Source organism: Lutjanus erythropterus, chromosome 1, assembly GCF_056507025.1.
Source record: "Lutjanus erythropterus isolate fLutEry1 chromosome 1, fLutEry1.hap2, whole genome shotgun sequence".
Lineage (NCBI taxonomy): Eukaryota > Metazoa > Chordata > Actinopteri > Lutjaniformes > Lutjanidae > Lutjanus > Lutjanus erythropterus.
The window spans coordinates 9,357,719-9,377,789 of NC_139317.1; the positions used below are offsets into that span (position 1 = coordinate 9,357,719).

The 20,071-nt window shown below is 37.9% G+C and overlaps 1 protein-coding gene across 1 annotated transcript; it reads right to left on the reverse strand.

The window, feature by feature from the left end:
• Positions 1–11,798: 11,798 nt before the first annotated feature.
• LOC146332612 (gonadotropin subunit beta-1-like) lies at positions 11,799–14,569 on the reverse strand. The gene is made up of 2 exons (XM_084723614.1): positions 13,972–14,569; positions 11,799–12,044 (listed from the first exon to the last, which is right to left on the reverse strand). The coding sequence occupies exons 1-2, from the start codon at positions 14,128–14,130 to the stop codon at positions 11,841–11,843; spliced, it is 363 nt and encodes a 120-aa protein (XP_084579740.1). The 5' UTR covers positions 14,131–14,569; the 3' UTR covers positions 11,799–11,840.
• Between the last annotated feature and the right edge of the window lie 5,502 nt (positions 14,570–20,071).

Here is a 20,071-nt window from a genome sequence, read left to right on the forward strand (position 1 = left end):
GAGTGTAGCGGTGAACAAAAAGGGGGGTGAAAAAAAAGCTTAGCAAGACGTCTGGAAAGCTCAGTAATTAATCTAAAATCCATGATAAGATTGAGATTAAAAATAATGAACTAGAAAAAGATCTTAAATGCAATTACGATGATGCTGATTGGTGATATCCTTGAAATGTCTCAGACTGTATTGATCTCAATTTAACATAGACAAATATAGTTTAATATCTTTAATAGAACCCATTATGCTTCACAAAGGCTGCACAAAATATACCACAGTGTCTCTCCCAGGTGCCAGAGATGGGAGACCAGTCATGGAGATTTACCTCATATATTTGAAAGAATTTTGGGAAATATGTTGTTAGAATAACTTTAGATACTGAAGTGGCCTTATGCTTTTTGGGTTTTTCCCTTTCCTTTAATGTGTTATGGAGGTTTTTGTGCAGCTAACAGTCAGAAGGAGTCTGTGCCAAAGGAAAACACTGCTCCTGAATACCTGGTTTGTAATCCAGCCTTTGTCCTGTAACGTGGTGACATCAGGATGTAACACATTTGCATGATGTGCAACTAGTTTGGAAATGAATTTAAAATGGGCTTGGGGCCTTAAAGAGAGGAGCCAAAACAGAGTGTTTCAAAGCCAGTAAGAGAAAAAATAATGTCTTTTTGAACATGAGAGCATGTGAACCCGTTCTAGTAGAAACCCCAAAATAAAAGTATGGAAGTCTTCCTCCTAAGCAGAGGCAATGGCTAAATGATTTAACATCCTATAGTTCACCTGAAAAGATCTTAAGGAGGAAACCAGCAATGTGTGAAAAAATATGGAGCTCTTTCCTGGCCTTGCTCCCATCATCACTCCCCCATGGCTAGTGAATTAGTATGGAAACGTGTCCTCCTGTGCTCCCGTTGTCTGCTTAATGTCGTAATATATACCTTATTAACATACAGTCGGCCCTCATAGCTTACTTGATCGCATTTTTTCCTCTATTTTCCAATTGCGAACGAGGGAGAAATTTCTGCCGAACCAGGGCTGCGGGTGGGAGGTGGTAGGGGGGTGTTTTGTTTATTGTCTTTCTCATGTGTTTTTGTTTATGGAAAAATATCTGTTAAAAAAAAAAAATCATCTCTGTAAAGCATCACGACCAGTTCAGGAGCTGCTGTTTACCACTGAATTAGAATATTATCTATTATGAAGCAAAATGTGGTTCAAAAGTGAGGCCTAAACCTTTAGTCTCTCTGTATTATCTGTCCAGTGTCACGGCTCCTTTTTATGGCAGCTGAAAGTCATAACTCTATTTATGTGTGCTATAGAACGAGCTCTGTCAGTGTGATGTTATATGAAGTCCTTTTAACAAGTAAAGACATTAATTAATGCGTCTGCGTGAGTCATCTCAGTAATACACCTGGTGAATAAATGCCCTTTTAAAATGTAATTAATTTTTATTTCCATTAGGTCATTTTTTTTGGCCGATTATCTCACTAGAGGACCCGTCTTTTTTTTTTTTTTTTTTTTTTTTTTTACTCCCCCCACCACACTCGCCAAAGGCAGCATGACACAGCAGTTCATCACGCTGGCTAAAGAAAGAGTTGCAGAACTGCTCAGACAGTAATGTCTCATCTGTTCACATCCTGCTGTCCTTGAGCTCAGCTGCGGGTCAAATGTCACACAGTCCAGGGTTGCTTTGCCTCCACATCCTCTGCTTATTTCTGGAAAACATGGTCCTGCCAAATTTGACTTTTGAGGAATTACAACGGTGGATATTAATGTAAATTAAATCTTTGTCTTTTACTAAATGTAAATATAATAAAAGTGTGCCTCTCTGTTGTTTTTTCTGTTTTCATTGCCAGTCTCCATAATGTGTATTATAGCTCTTTTTTAAAGGGCTACATATAAATGAAGCTTATTAATATTTATAAAACCTAGTCGATGAGAGCAGAGAGAGAGTCGATGCAAACAAGCCATTCATCAAAGCAGCTCAAGTTTTGCTGCAAACTCAAGTTCAAGTTGAAATATTTTCCCAGTGGGACAATTCGTGTTGCACCAACTCCAAGTACAGGAGAAAGAAGATATCAGCCTTCACCTACTCTGTCTGATGGCTGACAGGAATATTAAAGGACAATACCAGCATCTTTAAACCTACTCCCTATTTCTTTTTATATATTTTGTGTGTTAAATGACGATTGGCACAAATACTTTTTGAGTTAGTCCAGTAAATCGCCTCAGCCAGCAGACGCTAACCGAGCTACAATGGCTGCATCGTAACCCTTGGAGGCAAATGTGCAGGTCAAAGAACCTGCAGATTCTTATTATCTTAAGTGTCTTACAACATTACGGAAAGCATCGCTCCACAAATAGAACTAATACGACAGGGAACTGAAGCTGTTATAACTCTTCATAGTCACCAGACTTCTTTGACAAAAAGACCAATTTTACCACTCAGAACACATAGTTGGTGATGAACTGCTGCCTAGATCGATTAGTTTGTGTTGTTGTGTGACTTTTTAACACATGTCAAAAACACCGAGGTGGATGTACTCTGACGGGTGCATTTGCCCCCAAGAATAATGTTGCATCCATTGCAGCCTGTTTCACAAATGCCGGCTGAAGGGATCGACTAGAGGTCATTTTTCTCCCCAGGAAATTCATGGCCCACTCTACTCTGACTATGATTGGTTAATACTTGTTACTTTGGTTGGCTGGGTTGGTTAAGTTTACGTATGAGAAGTGATTTGGTTAGGGTTAGAGTAAGAATATCAGGGTTAACCAATGAGAGGCAGAGTAGTGCGGGTTGTGCCTTTGCCATACTGGAAAAGAAAGATTGCTTACTGGACCAATTCCAAAACTTTTTGTACCTATCAGCCATTTAGATCCCAAAATATGTAAAAATAGAACCCAGGTTTAAAAATACCAGAATCACCCTTTAAGTGCAAAAGTTACTGTTATGTTGGTGTCAAGGCATGTTGGTACAACAGCAGGACATTTTGGAAAGCAGTTTATTTTTGAACACATTTGTAAATTCAAAATATTACCTGATTTTCTTATGTCGAAAGTTCTTACGTTTTGGAATTAGCAACATGGTTTGAAGGCGTGGCCAGTCGGTCCATCACTTTGACCCAGCACAAAATATCTCAACAACGATTGGATGGCATTTGCATTGACTTGAAATTTGTTACAGATATTTATGGTCCCCAGAGGATGAATTGTAATGAAGTTCCACTGACTTTTCCTCGAGAGCCACTATTTTTCAGTAAAACATCTCAGTAACTATTAGATTTACTTCCATGAAAACCAGTACAATAATATGTTGTGCCACAGTGAGGTTGATGTTTGTAGTTTTTAGTGAAATGTCTTGTCAACCATTAGATGGCTTGCCATGAAATTTGATAGACATCCAAGTTCCCCTCAGGATGAATTGGAATAACTTATAACACTAACCAGTGTTTGTCCTTTTCCAAAAAGACAATATTTCTACGATGCCATTTACATTTTGTATAAAACAAATAATCCACTAATATTTCTGTTAATAAGAAGCTTCCAGTGAGGCCTGCAAGAATGACATTCGTCCTACGGTTTATATCATATCCAGAACATATCCAAAAACCTGTTGATATTCAAGTGTTACATAATATGCAGAAGTAGGTGTGTTTCTCATTCCAACCTGACATGTGGGCTTTGCTATTGTGCCTGCATCTCTGCCTCAACCATGCAAACTGTTGGCTAGTGGGTTTGATTATAACACAGAGAGCTGAACATAATGCACACGTCCAAAGAACGCTCTTAAGACCTGAATAAAACTGGCATTCCCCACATCTTAATTGGAAAATGCTATATTTGGAATAAAGCATAATTAATATCCAAACTGAATAACCTGTATCAAATTTGGAATACTGTCATATTCTGAGCAACAGTGGAGAATTAGTGCTCATGTAGACATAGCGATTTTGAGCATGTTAGCACACTGACATTAGCTCCAAGCACCACTGTGCCTTAGCTGAGCCCCACAGAGCCACTAGCATGGCTGTAGATTCTTAGTCTTGTTAATAGGCTACATAATTTCATTTGCTAACACAAAGCAGCCCAGTTGCTGTGGGAATGAATAAATTACTGGTTGTGTCAGAGGAGGGCTGCAGCTCTGATTCTTAAACATTTCAGTTTGGTTTGCCTCATTCACACCAGTACTCTCACTGGCTTAAATCACAGTAATTAAATTCAAGCTGCATGCCAGGATACCATACAAAAATAAAACAGAAAAAAAGCAATGTAACTTCCATCCAAATCAAAAGTTTTCTCCTTCAAATTCCTCTAAAGTACACACTCACAGGCCCATTCACATCCCTGTGTGCCTTCAACAGCCGTTAATAAAAGGTAGTAATGATAATAGTGTGCTTTGGACCATAAACTTATGAAAAATATAATGTCCTTAGTTTTTAGGAAATTCAGCTTGCGGAAGAATTCATCACAGCCTGACACAAAGCATCCGCTACATGACCGCATCCATTTCCTCCCTCCAGCAGAGCGACAGACTCGTCTATAAACTTGATAAAACGTCTATCTAAATATTGGCTGCGGCAGTCATTAGCGAGAGGAGAGCACGGACCTCCAGGGAGTCTCTGGATAAAAACAAGCCGCTATTAAAGGACAGCGATGACCTGAACGCACAGAAATCTGTCAGCAGATCTCCAGCCTGCAGCGTTCACACTGAACTGGAGACGTGACAGAGGAGTCTGCTTGAGTCAAAGGCTGAAACAAAATCTATGAACATGAGAGCGAGGACGTCGACGGCCCGCCTGGATGTTGACAGAGAAGACGAAGTAATGGGGCTGTCCCTTCTTTCACCCCGTATCTGTATGCAGTTAAGTATATATACTATCAGGAAGTGGATGAAGAGCCATTTTATTTTAAAGACCTTAACCTTGCTAACATGTCCATATATTTTTAAAGTGATCTAAACTAAACTTTTCCACACTTCTTAGCATTTTTCAGACCATATTTGACATCTAAGTACAAATAGCACTATGTTTATTATCTGAATAAATGGGTTTAAAATACAACTGTTAACGTGTTACATTCAATAAGCTTTGAAGGCTTTATATTTGGGATGTCCAGCTGGTACTCATAAAACTTGCAGGTATCCATTTTGACCTTTCAGTGCATACTCCTAGGTAAAAATTTGTACATTTCACCATCAAACATCTCTGCCTAAAGAGTAAGTAGGCTAAACTAACCAGTGCTACATATACTCGTATACCTTTCCCTTGACATATTGAATAAGTAATATTATATAATTGTACCACAACAACCAAAATGAGTTGACAAATAATTAACAATTAAATTTGCACTGAATGCTTGCTCCAAATAATATCTTACACTTTGCTTGTTTGATCTATTTATTTTTCACAAATCCTGAATTTTATACTTTAGAAAACAGAATAGGGGCGATAGTCTGGAAACACAAACATTTTCCCATACTCTCTTTTCTTTTTTCCATACTTATCCACACCTGGAAATTATTTAAATTAAAATCCACACTTTTCCATACTGCGTAGGGAACCCTGTTTAAATACATTAGAAGAATTACCATGAGCGAAATACGCAGTTAAAGCCATGGTTTAACTGGAAATGCAGTATAATCTACCAGTGACTCTCAGAAGAGACGGATCCTGTCAACTTGCAGGGTGGAGCTTTCCTTACCTGCTATGGTGAAATGAGGGACATCAGATGAGATGGTATTTTACAAGCTAAATTTCATTATTTCCAAAGCGTTTTCCATGAGACTTATTCTGTTTCTGAATGCAACTTTACAACAAGGAGAAAGGCTATGCTTTCATGTATTATCAAAGGATATGAAAATCACAGAAATGGGTGCAGTTTATTTGGAAAAATCATAATTTCCCAGCCAAACCTGCAGAGAAAATGTGGGTGTGCAATAGTTATTTTCCAGAGAAGTGTCTTAGAAGTTTTATCCCCCAGAAAGATGGATTTTTGCCACTAAACTTATATTTAAGCTGTTCCATCCATTTATTCATTTATCCTCTGAGTATGAGCCAACATGTTGGTCAACCAGTAGGTTTACTTTTCTTGACTGTGTTCACAAATCTGCAGTGTGTTAGATATGTAGGTAGATATATTGCTATGTCTATGGTCATGCAACTTTTTATGTGAAGGTGAAGGTATCAACCATGTCATCATCTTGTTGCTGTTATTTATGTGTGTAGCATGAAGGAAGAACTACAAACTTTGATCATTTTATAATCTTTTCGACCATTTTTCAGACATCAAAACTTTAAGTCTTTGAGCTAAACCCTAACAGACCTTAGCATGTTTCATATGTGAATATTCACTGCTTGTTGCTGTTTTATATCTTAAGAAATGTAATATGTTTGGGTTTTAGCTCCACCCTGACTCCTATTTTGAAGATGCCACTTTACATTTTAATATTCTTTAAAAGAAAGAAAAGAAAATAATGAGTCAAAGAAATAACAGAGGCATTAACCAACAATTAATATAATCATTACCTCCATCTCCAAAGCCGTTTACCGTCCTGTTTTTGTCTATTTAGTAATGGGCAAAAATCCACAGGTTAAACTTTGGCAAGAAGTTCATGTTTTCATGTGCAAGTTTGTTTGTGAGCCGCTTATCTTTTAAACAAAACCTCAGATTTCCTCGTAAATGGCCAAAGAACGATTGATTAAAGGTTGGCATTCAGTCTTTATTGTCTTTTTGTAGCCATAACTATGAAACTGACAGAGATAACAAAGATCGATCCCCAACTTTAGCTCTAGGGTTTGGGATCGATTAATTCAATTTAACCGAAGCTGTAAGTGGTAGAAATGATGTCTTTGGGGAATTAATCAGCACTGGTGGAGGTTTGTTCCCTTCTAATACCTTTTATGCGCCGATATTTCTGGAGAAGAGCTCCTTTATCTCCATCTTCCTGAGATTCCTTCATGTCACATCTATCCTGCTCTCCCTCGTCTGGCTCTGTGCCTCAGGCTGCTTGTACTGAAATAAAAAAAAATGTTGATGTTGTGATATAGTGCAGGCTAAGAGAGCAGCACACTCACACAGTATACCTTCAGGTCACAGTCCATCTCTACATGCCAGCTCGTACTCCTCCACTGCAAGCAACTTAGGTCAGCTTCGCCTGCAGGGTCGGTCATCGCTCCATCTAGTCTCAACTCTTTTTTTTTTCCCTCCCAGCCTCCAAACAGAAAGCTGAACACTTGTCTGTCGAGTACACACTTCACCTCCCTCTATTTCTCATACATTCTCTTCCTGAACTCGCCTCAATATGCTGCGGTCTTAAAGTGCATAAATACTTTCTGCGACTGTCCCAGATTTTATTTTGTTTTGCCAACCTCCTCTCCATCATTGATCATCCTGCTCCGTTATGGTCTGTCATTAATTATTTCACTGATTGTCTCACTTGTTAGGGCACTTTGGCATTGACTCTACTCTACTGTCTGACTGGAATATTGACATCCTTTAAATACAAGTCTCTACAGTTGCACAAATTCCAGTAAAATCACTCCAGATTAAGGCTCCAGGTTAGATTTGAAGGCACCATGCTGATAGACTTACAATGGGTGCTGGTCGTTTGTTGACGATAGTGGACTCCATTTCTAAGCTAACGTTAGGTAGTGTTGCACACTGTTGGTGCTGTAGGTTAACTGAAGACAGTCCTTTACATAGAAATTAGTCTACAGAGGGGGAATAGATTTGCAATCACCCGTTGATGGGCTGATGGTTGCTGGATGGAAAAATGTAACATAGCCCAATGTATTAGCCCAACCCTAGTCCACAGCCTGTCATAGGCAACCATGAAAGTCGGGGGAAGGTCTAATTTTTTAAGTGACATTGCAACCTGTTCAGACATTGGCAATACAAAGCAATTAACACATGTAAATTGCTTCACATAGTACCTTCAACAACAATAGAAATATTTAGAGATATATATTTTTCTGTTGTATTGTAACCACACTTTGTTTTTATCAACACTTTCCTTCTTAGACAGTATATTAGGGGCACTCTGCCGATTTTAAGTTCAGTTTACTCGTAGTAAGGAGTAAAGGCCGGCTCATTCTCACTGCCACCTCTGTAAATACAGCAGCTGGGTCTGTGCCTCTATGCTTCAAACTATGAAGCTGCAGGTACTCCGGTAGCATCATCTGTGGAGGTGCCGCTCCAGTGTTATGCTCTGATGTGCCATCAAAGTCAGGTGACGTAGTATAAAGAGCGAGTCAAACCAGCTGCCAGCACTTGCCACATATCTGAACTTACGTAACAAAGATACTTATTTTAACCCGAACCATGATCTTTTCAGAAACCTAACCAAGTAGCTATGTATATTTATTATCATTTGTTGGTGAAAACAGTTGTGGATTGCGTTTTTTGGCTCTGGAGGGAGCTTTACAAAGTTTGAAAAAATAACCCTAATCATGCAGAAAGAAAGATGCTGTGGCGCTGCATTATTGGATATATAGGATCTACTGCTTTCATACGCAGACTACAAGTCAAAATATATCAGCCCCTGCAGCGACAACTTCCACTTCGACCATTATTTCTTTAATCCATGCCTTAAAGTGCAACACTAAATTGCTGAAGTGCCCATTTATGAGAAAGTCTTGTCAAATATGGTGGTACAACAATTTTACAGTCCTTGAAAAAAATTACTAAACTTACACAACAAACCCGTATTTGCCAGTGTGGTGTCACTATTCTGTCTGTTTCTTGACCATATTTGAGCTTCAATATTCCATTTTGCGAGCAGTAAAAATAAATATTTCATAATTTGGAGCACCTCGTGTTTTCTTTTTTCTCAGTTTTTCACACATTTTAGAAATAGAAACAGCTAGTCCTGCTCCCTCCCACTGGGGTCATCGCTGTTATGCCTCAGAGCAAACATTAAACACTAAAATAAATCATAACATGCTGATTTTCTCAATGACATTCCTTCACTGCACTAATGCTGGCAACACATTATAGGCCTATATTGTTAGCCTGAATTAGATGATGTCCACACTAAAAGAGATCATAATAGTGTAAAGCTGGTGAGTTGCCAGATCTGTAGGTAGTAATTAACAGCTTGTCTTGTTAATGAGTGAGTTCTTTGTCATTAGCAGAGGCCTCAGGTTTGCCCATGTCACTGGATTAATAAGATGTTACTCTAACAATCTGCAGACTCAGAAGCTGCACCTGCTTTTCGCTAAAAGAGGCTGTTTCCATACTGTATCACAGAGACAATGACAGTCTGCAGCAGACTTCAGAGTAGAGAGATGATTTATTATTCTTCTCATTTCTCTGCAAACATTAGTTCTGCCTTTTGGATTCAGATGGTTTCCTGAATTTTAAGGCAAAACTCAGTTTGAGAGAGAGAAAAAAAGTAATGCAGTCCTGCAGAGTAAAAGCACTGCACTGACTTTTAAACCAAGTGAAAAAATGTTTCAGATTTTTGTTGTTGTTGCTGTTGTCTTCAAGATAAAACACACAATGAGGCCGCTTGCATGTCCTCTTGTTTAAGACAACCTGATGAGCAGTTACCTCCTTTAACCATTAGGAGAAGTGTGTGTCTCAGAGCCAAACTGCTAATGAGGGAAGAACAGTCAATACTTGGGAAATGATTGGTATGGAGGTCATATAGTGTGTAAACATACTGAAGTACTGACATTAACGTAATCATTTTATAAATATGCTTGTTCAGTTATTACTTATTAAAATGAGATTGTGTTTGCTGTGATCAGCGATCAGTGATGCAGCATCTGTATCATGAAGTATTTCAGAGTGAAACAGGAAAGGCCGGCAGGACATAACGTAGGAAGGAATGTGATTTGAACACTGAAAAGTGGGCGTGTCATAACCTGACGTAACACGCTGGTCTTAGCTAGCAGACTGATGAATCTCTGGGCTGCTATAAGCTGCTCAAGATTGATCGATGGGTGGACGCCATGATATTACTGGTTGAAATTAGTTGGTTCAAAAGCACTTTAGCACATGCCGTTTTACAGGAAGACAACGTGATTGGCTTTTGATATTAGTATACAAAGACAAGGATTTTCTTTGGCATGTTTCAGGCACATATTGTTAAAAAGTGCATGAAATAACATTCAGCTCCAAAGTGAATAAGCATATTTCCTAAAATCCTGAACTCTTCCTTTAACAACAGTGCAGATCAACACACACACAGGGCCCTGTTGTAATAATGGCTCAAGTGTAGGAATTTGTTGATACAGTTTTCATCCCTCATGTTGCATAACATTATGTCCTAAACATTATCTTCCTGACATTGTGTCTGCTACACCCAAACAATACGGCATTGTAAAAAGAGTCCTGGTGAGTGGAAGAGTTTGCCTACTGAGCGATTTCTAAATTTAGTGTATCTGACTGAAGAGAGCCACTGATCAGCAGGCACTTTAGTGGTGCTTTTGGAGAACCGCAAACTCTATATTTTCATTTCCCCCCTGTCAAAAAAGAGGTGAGGCCTGCTCTTTTTCTCATAGGACGACCTCCGGTTCTCAGCACGAAAACTTGAGTCTCGGGATTATTGAATGTTCAGGGTCAGTGATTTAGGGGAAACTGTTGTTGGGACATTTAATCTCTCAGCCGGGCTTTAAAACTTTAAAGCCACTCAGCTATCTCACTGCTACATCTACAAGCAGTTTCTTACGCACTGACTTGTGACATTTCCTCTGTGTTGGCAGAGTTAACAACCACAGAACAGAGAAGATTGAAATATGCAGCTAATAATAATAACTGACTGATGATTTTGATTAAAGACAGATGTGTTCTTGTGGCCAAGCTGTAATTTATGGAGTCCTTGGAGTGCCATAAAAATGAATAAATCTTTAAAAGAATAAGTCAATAAAATCTGTTGTAATATAAAAATAAATAGATAAGTAAATAAATGAGTTCATATTAGGACAAAAAACTAAATATAAAAGAATAAGTCATATATTTACTTAATTATTGCATATAGGTTACTTTATTTTTTCTGTATGTTTAAATTTTTTTTCATTTATTATTTTTCAGATTCATGTGTGCAGGAACTGACTGTTCAGCCCTGGGCAGGAAAGCCCGCCCACAGCAAGCTGATTGACAGCTTTAACCCTCAACGAACAGCAAAAGCAATAAGGAAAATAATAAGTTACAATGGAGACAGAACTAAATAAATGACATTAAATAAAAAACAAATACATTCAAACAATATGCAGAAAATATAGTAATGTGCAGAAATAATATACATATATATTTAAATGTATAACTATATACAGAAATAAATTAACAAATTAATGTGAAAGATACATGTATTCTTCTATATATTTCCACATTTATTTTCTTCTTTTTAACAGATTTATTCTAATGAATAAATAAATAAATAAATTAATGCTTTTAAAAATATACAAATAAACAAACAAATAATTTGTGGCAGCTAACAGTGAGCTCGTTTCACTCACCTGTTCTGTGTAGGTGAACCTACAGTTGTAGCAAAACTCTCACAAAACATGGAGGGCTGTATCTACAATCGGTATTTGGTTTGTCCACTCTGGGCTACAGTAGAATCTGTGGAAGAGAACCCACTGCCTCTGGAGATATAAACGGTTCTTTCTAAGGTAACAAAAACGCAACAATTCTTATTTTCAGGTGATTATACACTAATGAAAACTTACTTATTTATATTATATTCCATTTGTTCCATATTTTGCCAGTAGATATTTGTAAATCTTACACACCGGACCTTTAAATGATATAATTTATGAATAAAAGACAAAACCCCCAGTTCCTCAGTGATACATTTTATTTTAGTACCAAGTGGCACAAAGACAAAAAGTAAAATTTAGGACAGATGATAGGTTCCTTTAAAAGGAGTGACAGCTGGGTATGTCTCCGTGAAAGCGCCCGCAGTACGTGTTTGCTGTGTTACAGGCGGTGCACTCGCAGTTTCTGGCCACAGGGTAGGTGACGCCCACTGGACACCCTTTAATGTGTTTCACCTCATAGGTCCAGTCCCCGTTACAGATCTTCTGGTCAGCCCAGTCATGATGGCCGATGTAGACCGGATCCTGTCACCGATAGACGACAGTGAGTGTATGATTGAAAAATATGGATATAAATGCAAAAAAAGTGATTATGGTAACATGACAAACCATAACAAAAAGGAACAAGATCTTTAATCCAGAGCACTTCAGGTTTTAAATCAACATCCTCAGCTTTTATACAGCAGATCAATATAAACTGTTGACTTCTTCTACCTGCACTCACAGACACAAACAGATAAAGAGACACTTCGAACGGAGACAAAGAAGCTGTCTAACCACTAAAATTTAATACACAGGATTGCAGCCTGCTATAATCTGCGAGTGATTGGCAGGTCTTTTAATAAAAGAACTAAAACTAATATTTGTGAATACAACAGTAAACCTGGAGGCAATTTCAAGAAGCGAGAAGAGAAACACAGAAGTAGAGAAGTAAAACATGCAACAGGTCTCATTTATATGAGCTCTTGTTCCAGACTACAGAGAACACTGGGTTTCTCTCAGCAGTTTGATAAATGTGTGATGAACAGTGTCTGTTATTGTAATTTGTTACAGATAATGAGAAAAAATATTGGTTATTACAGAGGTTACATCTGAACATAGTCTTTTGTGTGAAAAGCTCATATATAGAACGTTCAGTCTGTTACTTTGCATCTTTTTGTCGTGTAGGAACGTCTTTTTTTTTTTGGTATATGTGCAGACAATAAGGTCAGGCAAAGCCAAATGTGAGTGCAACACCATCAAGTGCAGAAAAGGTTACTACGTCTAGACGGGGCAGTATCACCGGGCAGTATGTGCTCAATTTTAGCACTGCACAGTTCTCGGTGTTTTAATATGTTTTCAGCAACTATGTTCTAACAGATATCATTTCTACCGTTTTCCTTTACAGGGACTTTAATACAAGAGTACCTTACCAGTTTAAAGCTTTTATTTAGGAAAAGCTGACTTTCATTCAAACATCAATGAATATTTATTTGGTGTTCTGATATCTGCTGGTAAGAAAAACATTACTTGGCACTGGCTGCATCCTGACTCCCCCACAATAAAACAATGGCCAGATATTGTTAATGAAATATATGTACATATTATGAATGGATAGATTTACTAAGTTATGGCCTAAATGGATTTTTTAATGTATGAAGGTCACAGTAAAACTTCATGGAGAACAAATTAATATACATTTTGTTTTTCTTCTTTCTCCTGCTCTCCCTACTGTCTAAGGAAAAGGTTGCCTGATTTCCAAACCATTTTTTTTGTTTTAACCTTTAGAAAACTTAGCAGACTGTCTGTCAACATGTCAGTATACATCTTTGTTACAAGTCATACATCCCTCTTTCAGTATATGAACTAGTTCTTGCAAATTTTGCATACTCTTTAAAAAAAGGATAGTGAGAAGGGTTGGTGGTTAAGCTTTATGGTGCAGATGTTGCAGACTTGCTCTCTGTAACCACAAGGATATTTCTCTGCCTCTGTAGCTGGTTAAACTATTAAAGAACTGAAAAATAAAAGAAATCAGAAAAGGGCTCTGACATTACTGTGAGGAAACATCTACAGGTAAATTAATGTAACCGCAGTCAGTCACATAAAATAAAGATGAGGTTTATACTACCTGGTTTAAATTTGTTTTAAGGACGTTTCAGCTGCATCACCCAGTTTAGAACATTTGTTAGAAAGAAATCAAATATAACAATAGTTTGAAGTAATGAAAATAGTTATATTACATATTGCTTTTTTAACAGGATACGTAGTGATTTATTACACCCTATTACATTTCAAAAGTCACCTTCCCAATACTGGTGATTAAGTTGCATTAAGCTCAACTGAGGTGAAATCAATTAGTTGGAAAAACTCCCCAAAGCTTATCTAACATTTTCATACTGTGCCAGCTGTACACACTGGAGCCTGATCTGTTGGCAGAGTGGGGATGAATAATCAGATCAACCTGATCTGTTACCTCGTGGTAGCACTGTCCTGCGCATATGGTGGTGTAGACGAACTCGATGCTGCCACAGCTCTCTACGGGGATGCTGATGTTGGTTGGATGACAGCCGAAGCTGCAGCCCTGCCCCGCCCCCGCCAGTGCCAGCACTGCTGCCATGACGACCAGCTGCATCCTCTGCCGGGTGCAGCGCAGACGCCTGCCACAAGAGGGGATCGGGTCTCACGTCAGACACTTCACATCAGGAGACACAACAGGTTAATGTGGACTGAAGTGAGGCACTGTGTCATCATCATCTCATCAGCTCTGCTACTACGTGAACACAATGAAATCATCTGTGGTTAATGTCTAACACCATCTAGAACAGAAAGGCTTTTCAAATCTACATAACTGTGTAGGAGAGTTTGTAAAACTCAAGTAGTAGTACAGGTAGTAAAGTGGTCATAGTATGTATGTGCTGTATAATAGAACCTCATCTTTAATCAAATATACAATAGAGAAGAAACACTTTGAACATAAAAATGAGGCCCGTCATCATTCATGTTAAGGATTTACAGAAATTTTATGTTTCATCTGAATAGCTGTTATATATTGGAATTAATATACCATATTTTGTATAGATTACCATTTTCAGAAATAAGAGGAGCATTCGTTTGTTTATTCTTCTTTTGTTTTGTGCCAATGCAGCAATTTTCTGTAGAGTTTAACTGTGTACCGTATCATGTAAATGACTGTATTTTATGGTGTTAAAAGTATTAAGGAAAAAAAAATAGCGGAAACCCAAATAGCTTTTTTAGTACCTCTATTAACTGAAATTCAACTCTTCACCTTCAGACTTTTAGTCACCCTGCAGACTAAAGGGTTGGTTCACCTAAATTATACCTCTCTAGATGCAGATGTACAGATAGTTCTGGTTGTATTTGAGACATCTTGAAGATTTCCACCCCAACATAATGAAGGTGGAAGGAATTTTGTTTCAGTTGCACAAAACATTAAAAAATAAAACTTAAAAACTCAACAACATATTTTTGAGATACTGTCCTCCATTTTTCCACTACAGCATCTCAGAAACTTGTTTATCAAGTATGATAGAAGGAACATTATAATATGCTGCACGTAATCAGATTACCCAAAAAAGGTAGCCTTTTTTAGTTTAGTTTATGCTGTAGTTACTATTTTATTACATTTTTGATTACATCTTTAAAGCACAGCCATTCTAAAATGATTAAACTTTCTTTTAATGATGAATTTCTTAGACAAATGTTCCACGTTGTGGTGGACCTGGTGAGACAAAAATAGACCCTCTGCAAAAATGCATTTTGTTTGTATTAAAATGTTTATATTTAATTTGTTCAAATTTTGATTTAATTTTGGTGCAACCCAAAAGCAAGACTAGATTACATTTTCTTTCTTCCAATTTTAATCCAATGGATTATATTACTAATTACAAAAATGCCATGGAATTTCTGTAAAATAACTAACAACATTTCAAAGTAATCTGACCCAACCCTGCTTATTAAGCATATTCTTGAAAATGTCCTTTAACAAAACCAGGAGAAAAAAATGTGACTGGGGATAAAAGAGAGACGAGGAGACCATCAGTGATCATTAACATAATCTTTGAGACTTTAAACTATGTAGACTTTAATTCTCACATCTACCAAACTGTGATGGATTTAGAGTTACCAGACTTTAGACCTTTAGAAACACAGCGTATACATGAAGATATTATTTAGACAAAACTACCCCGATACAAGATAATTACATTCTTTGCACTGTGAACATAGGTTCCTTTTCTTTTTTACAGCTTTTATACATTGATACATTGATTACAGCTTTTAGACAGTTATGAGTGTGCTATTAAACGTCTACACTGGTGCATTAAGAATAATCATGCTAAGAAGGGCAAACAGGTAGAAAGTCACGTACACAGAGCTGAACGACAGGATGTTGGCACAAAATGTACTGCTTTAACAGGTAAAAGTAGGAACTGTGTTAAAACCACACGAGAAAATATGTCTATCAGTTAGGGTTCAGACGTAGGTGAGCGGTAGATACCAGACAGGAGCTGTTTGTGCATATGTTTCCAACTTGACTTCCTCAAAACAGGGCGCCAACACAGATGAACGAGGCGCGTGCACCCTGTTGCTGAGAGGAGGTAGCCAGTCGACACACTCCACCAGCGGGTCAACAGCCAATCGGAAGAGAGATCTACCTACAATCTCTAGTTTGTCTCTGTATAGTATAAATGACTGGGTCAGGATAGAATTCACTTCGCGAACTAACAAATACTCTGTTGCTGTCAGGGAATAGAAGATCTCGACCCAGAGCTCTGTATACTGAACTTTGATTGCTGGAATAAATACTGATCAAAACCAGATATCTTCTCCTATTGCTTCAGTAACCAACACGCAGAACTCGCTCACACATATGTTGATTTTAATGGACTAGAATGAGCAGGAGTTCAACAACACGTAGTGCTGAAACTGGATATTTTTCTTATGAACACAGAAAATCAAAGTCTTGTAAAAGTTCAAACCAGCTGCATAACTACAAGCTTATTATTTTATTAAAGCAGTGTCATCAATACGTTTTCAGTTTGCACATACCTGTAGAGCTCTGTTGTCGCTTTGAACCTTGTTTCTTTCTTGTCACTCTCTGAACATCTGCAGCAGCTGTCCACCTGTGTCCGTCCCCTCTGTTACTTAAATAGTGCTTCTCTTAAATCCCGTTAATCTGTTCAACCTTTGCTTGGTGCTATTTTTCCAACCTGTTTGGACTTAGAAGTAAATCCTCGTCTTTTGTCCCTCAACAGTTCAAGGATGGCTGTGTGGCTCGAGGCCTGGTATCTACAGAGATCTTGTTTAGACTACAGTACATGAGTGAAAGGCTTAGATGGACCACAGGAATAAAGATAAATCTGCCCCCACAGTGAGATGGAAAACACCGGCAGGAGCATCAGTAATTAATTATCCAGTGTATTAATGGCAGTAACACATGCATGTTCATGCAGTTTAATGATTACATACAAATATATATGGAAAAAATGTTTACTTTTAAATTTGAAGTGATCTCTCTCTTTTACTGAGGTTAAAGTTGTCATACAAGTTATCAAAGAAACTTGAATTTTCAGCTGAACATCCATCAAATAAAAACAACCTTATCAGTCCATGAACTCTCTCAGAACCCATCGGCTATCATCTGACGACAGTTTATCCTCTCGGGGCAATGGCCAGCGTTTCAGGGCTTTTGGTGTAGCCAGCGAATATCTGGATAGCGGATATCCAGGGCAAAAAATTCAATAATGCCAGAGTGTCTTTTTTGATCTCAGTACTATAGGACTGCCAAAGCCACAACAATTTCCACCAGTAGCTATAAATATTTTTCTGTGCAGGCTCTAAAAACTGATACATAAATGTCTAGAACTGCAGAGAATCTCATCTGCAGTCTCAATCTGTATGAATAATCTGTCTGCAAGAATCATACATTTACAACCACAGGCTTTACCCAAAACATTGTTTTCTAAACTGATGAGATGCAATTTAGTTCTAGCAAATACCATTCCCACCCTGATATATATGGAAAAAAATGTTCACTTTTATATTTGAAGTTATTTTACCTCTTCTACCAGGGTAAAATTGTCCTACAAGTTATCAAAGAAGCTTTGTGAATTTTCTGCTGAACTTTCATCATATAAAAACAACATTATCAGTTTGTGAACAATCTCAGAACCCATCAGCTATCATCTGATGACAATTTATCCTCTGCGGACAATGGTCAATGTTTCAGGGCTTCTGGTGTAGCCAGCGAATATCTGGATAACAGATATCCAGCACAAGATTTTCTCTTCAGTGGGCTGGTCATTGTGTACAGTCTGGTTAACAACTTGAGACACGAGAGTGGAGTCAGATGCTCGTCTCTATAAACAGATGTATGCAGGTAAATTTAGAAAAAAGCTAATGAAAAGCTAAATCTTCATCAGACGATAGCCAGGAGGATAGGAGATTGCATTTCAGCCATGAGTTCCGTCTCTTTTGCTTCCCACGCAGTCTGTTAAACTGCACACAATCAAAGCCTGCACAAATGTGATCAGTCAACAATACTTGGCCTACAAACAGAATAAAAACAGAAACCAGAATGTTGATGATACTAGTATTTGGTCCCTTGTCTGTGAGTCTGCATTCATATACAGATATCTGTTTAAATCTCAGATTAGGTCATGATCACCTGAATTGTGTGAACAGAGTTAACTGTGCAAGACTAATGGCAGACAAACTTAAATGCGTAAAAGGAGAATAGACCGAGATTATGTAACATGTGAAGTCTGTTATATTTCCAAAAGCACACAAACACAGTATTTTTATATAATTATCTTTTAAATAATTCTGGCATTGGTTTTTGTTTCATGAAAAATGAAACCTTCCCAGTGAGTATTGGAACAGAGTGTGTTACATCAAGTCACTGTCGTATTGGGGAAAAAAACAGTGCCAGAGCATATTTTTTGATTCCACCGCTATGGGAAACCAAAGCCAAAAGAGTTTCCCACAGTGGCTTTAAGTATTTTTCTGTGCGCCCACAACTGCAGGGAACCTCATCAGCACTCTCAATCTGTATGAATAATCTGTCTAAGTTTACAAGTGTCGACTCTCTCCAAAACATTTTTTTAATTGATGAGATGCAATTTAGTTCTACCAAGCACCAATCCCACCCTGACTAAATACTCTATTACATGTAAAAGTTCTGCAATAAAGGGATAGTTTGGATTATATGAAGTGGGGCTGTCCTGTATGAGGTCAGTGTTTTACCTACAGTAGATGGCACGTGACACGCCCCCAGTTTGGAGAAGCAGCAGGAGTACCAGTGTAGGAATATAAGCAAAGTACTGCTGAGGACAAGGACAGCAGCAAAATGTTTTTAGCCACTTAAAAGGGTCCACCTAAAAAAATAGTGTGCAGACCATTATATTAGCAATATAAAATGACAAATATTGCCCTAAAAATCGACCAAAAAAACTCAATCGATATATACATCCAATCGCCCAACCATAATACAAACTAATGGATCGAGGCAGTGGCAGACTGCAACTCATGTCCTGCAAGGTAAAATTATTGATTTTAGCAAAGGAGTCTGGTGGCTTTATTGAGAGTGATATCATTGATGATATATTTTGACTAAAGGCTGTGAACCACAGACAGGATCCTCTGGCTTGCACATGCGCTCCGCAGGTGTAGGCGAGCATCATCCTGGACATTGACTATTGGCTTTGTGTTGCGGCAGGTACCAGTTATTTTCTGACGTAAGCGGACTCCATTTCTAAGGTAAAGTTCAACAGCGTGGGGAACGGAAGAGAAGGCACTCAGAAACATCCATCCTCTGGAGTCCTTCACATAAAAATCAGTCCATGTGCTGTTATAGCCACGGAAGATGAGGACTGTTTTTTTTTTTTTTATCAGATACTTCACAATCCATTCACACATTGGCAGTACAAAGTGATTAATACATGTAAATGACTTCAGATTCTTAAATATTGCACCTTTAAAGAAGCAATATCTAGCAACTGTACTGGAGTACAAGTAGCGAGTTGGAGCCACAGATGGTATATTAAGTAAATTGAAATCTTATTTAATATACAAACTGTGGTTGAAGTGAGTTGTTTCCCCCTGCCCCCTCCTTCCAGAAACTCACACAGGCTGCAGGAACACTGCAGGTGTGCTGTCAATGTAAAGTTAAGCCTGTTATCCTGAAAACAAAAGCCCACTGCTCTGAAAAGACACACTCTGGACTTTGAGTTCAGTGAATGCCTGTCTGTTATAAACATCTACACCTTCTACAAGATTAGTAATGATTTCTTACAACTCATAAACAGACACCTACTCATTCAGCGATTATTTGACATCAATTTGAACTTAATTAACATAAAACAGACAAACAAAAACAAGTAATCCTGCACCACAGCTATAGGGTTGATGTCAGAGAAGCAAGTATTTCAACTTAGCATGTTTCCTTAGTATCTGATGACATACTGTGGTTATTTTATGTTATATTACAGTAAATATATTACAGATTTCTCCTTTAAGTATCATTTTCAATGCAGATAAATAATCTGAATACTTTC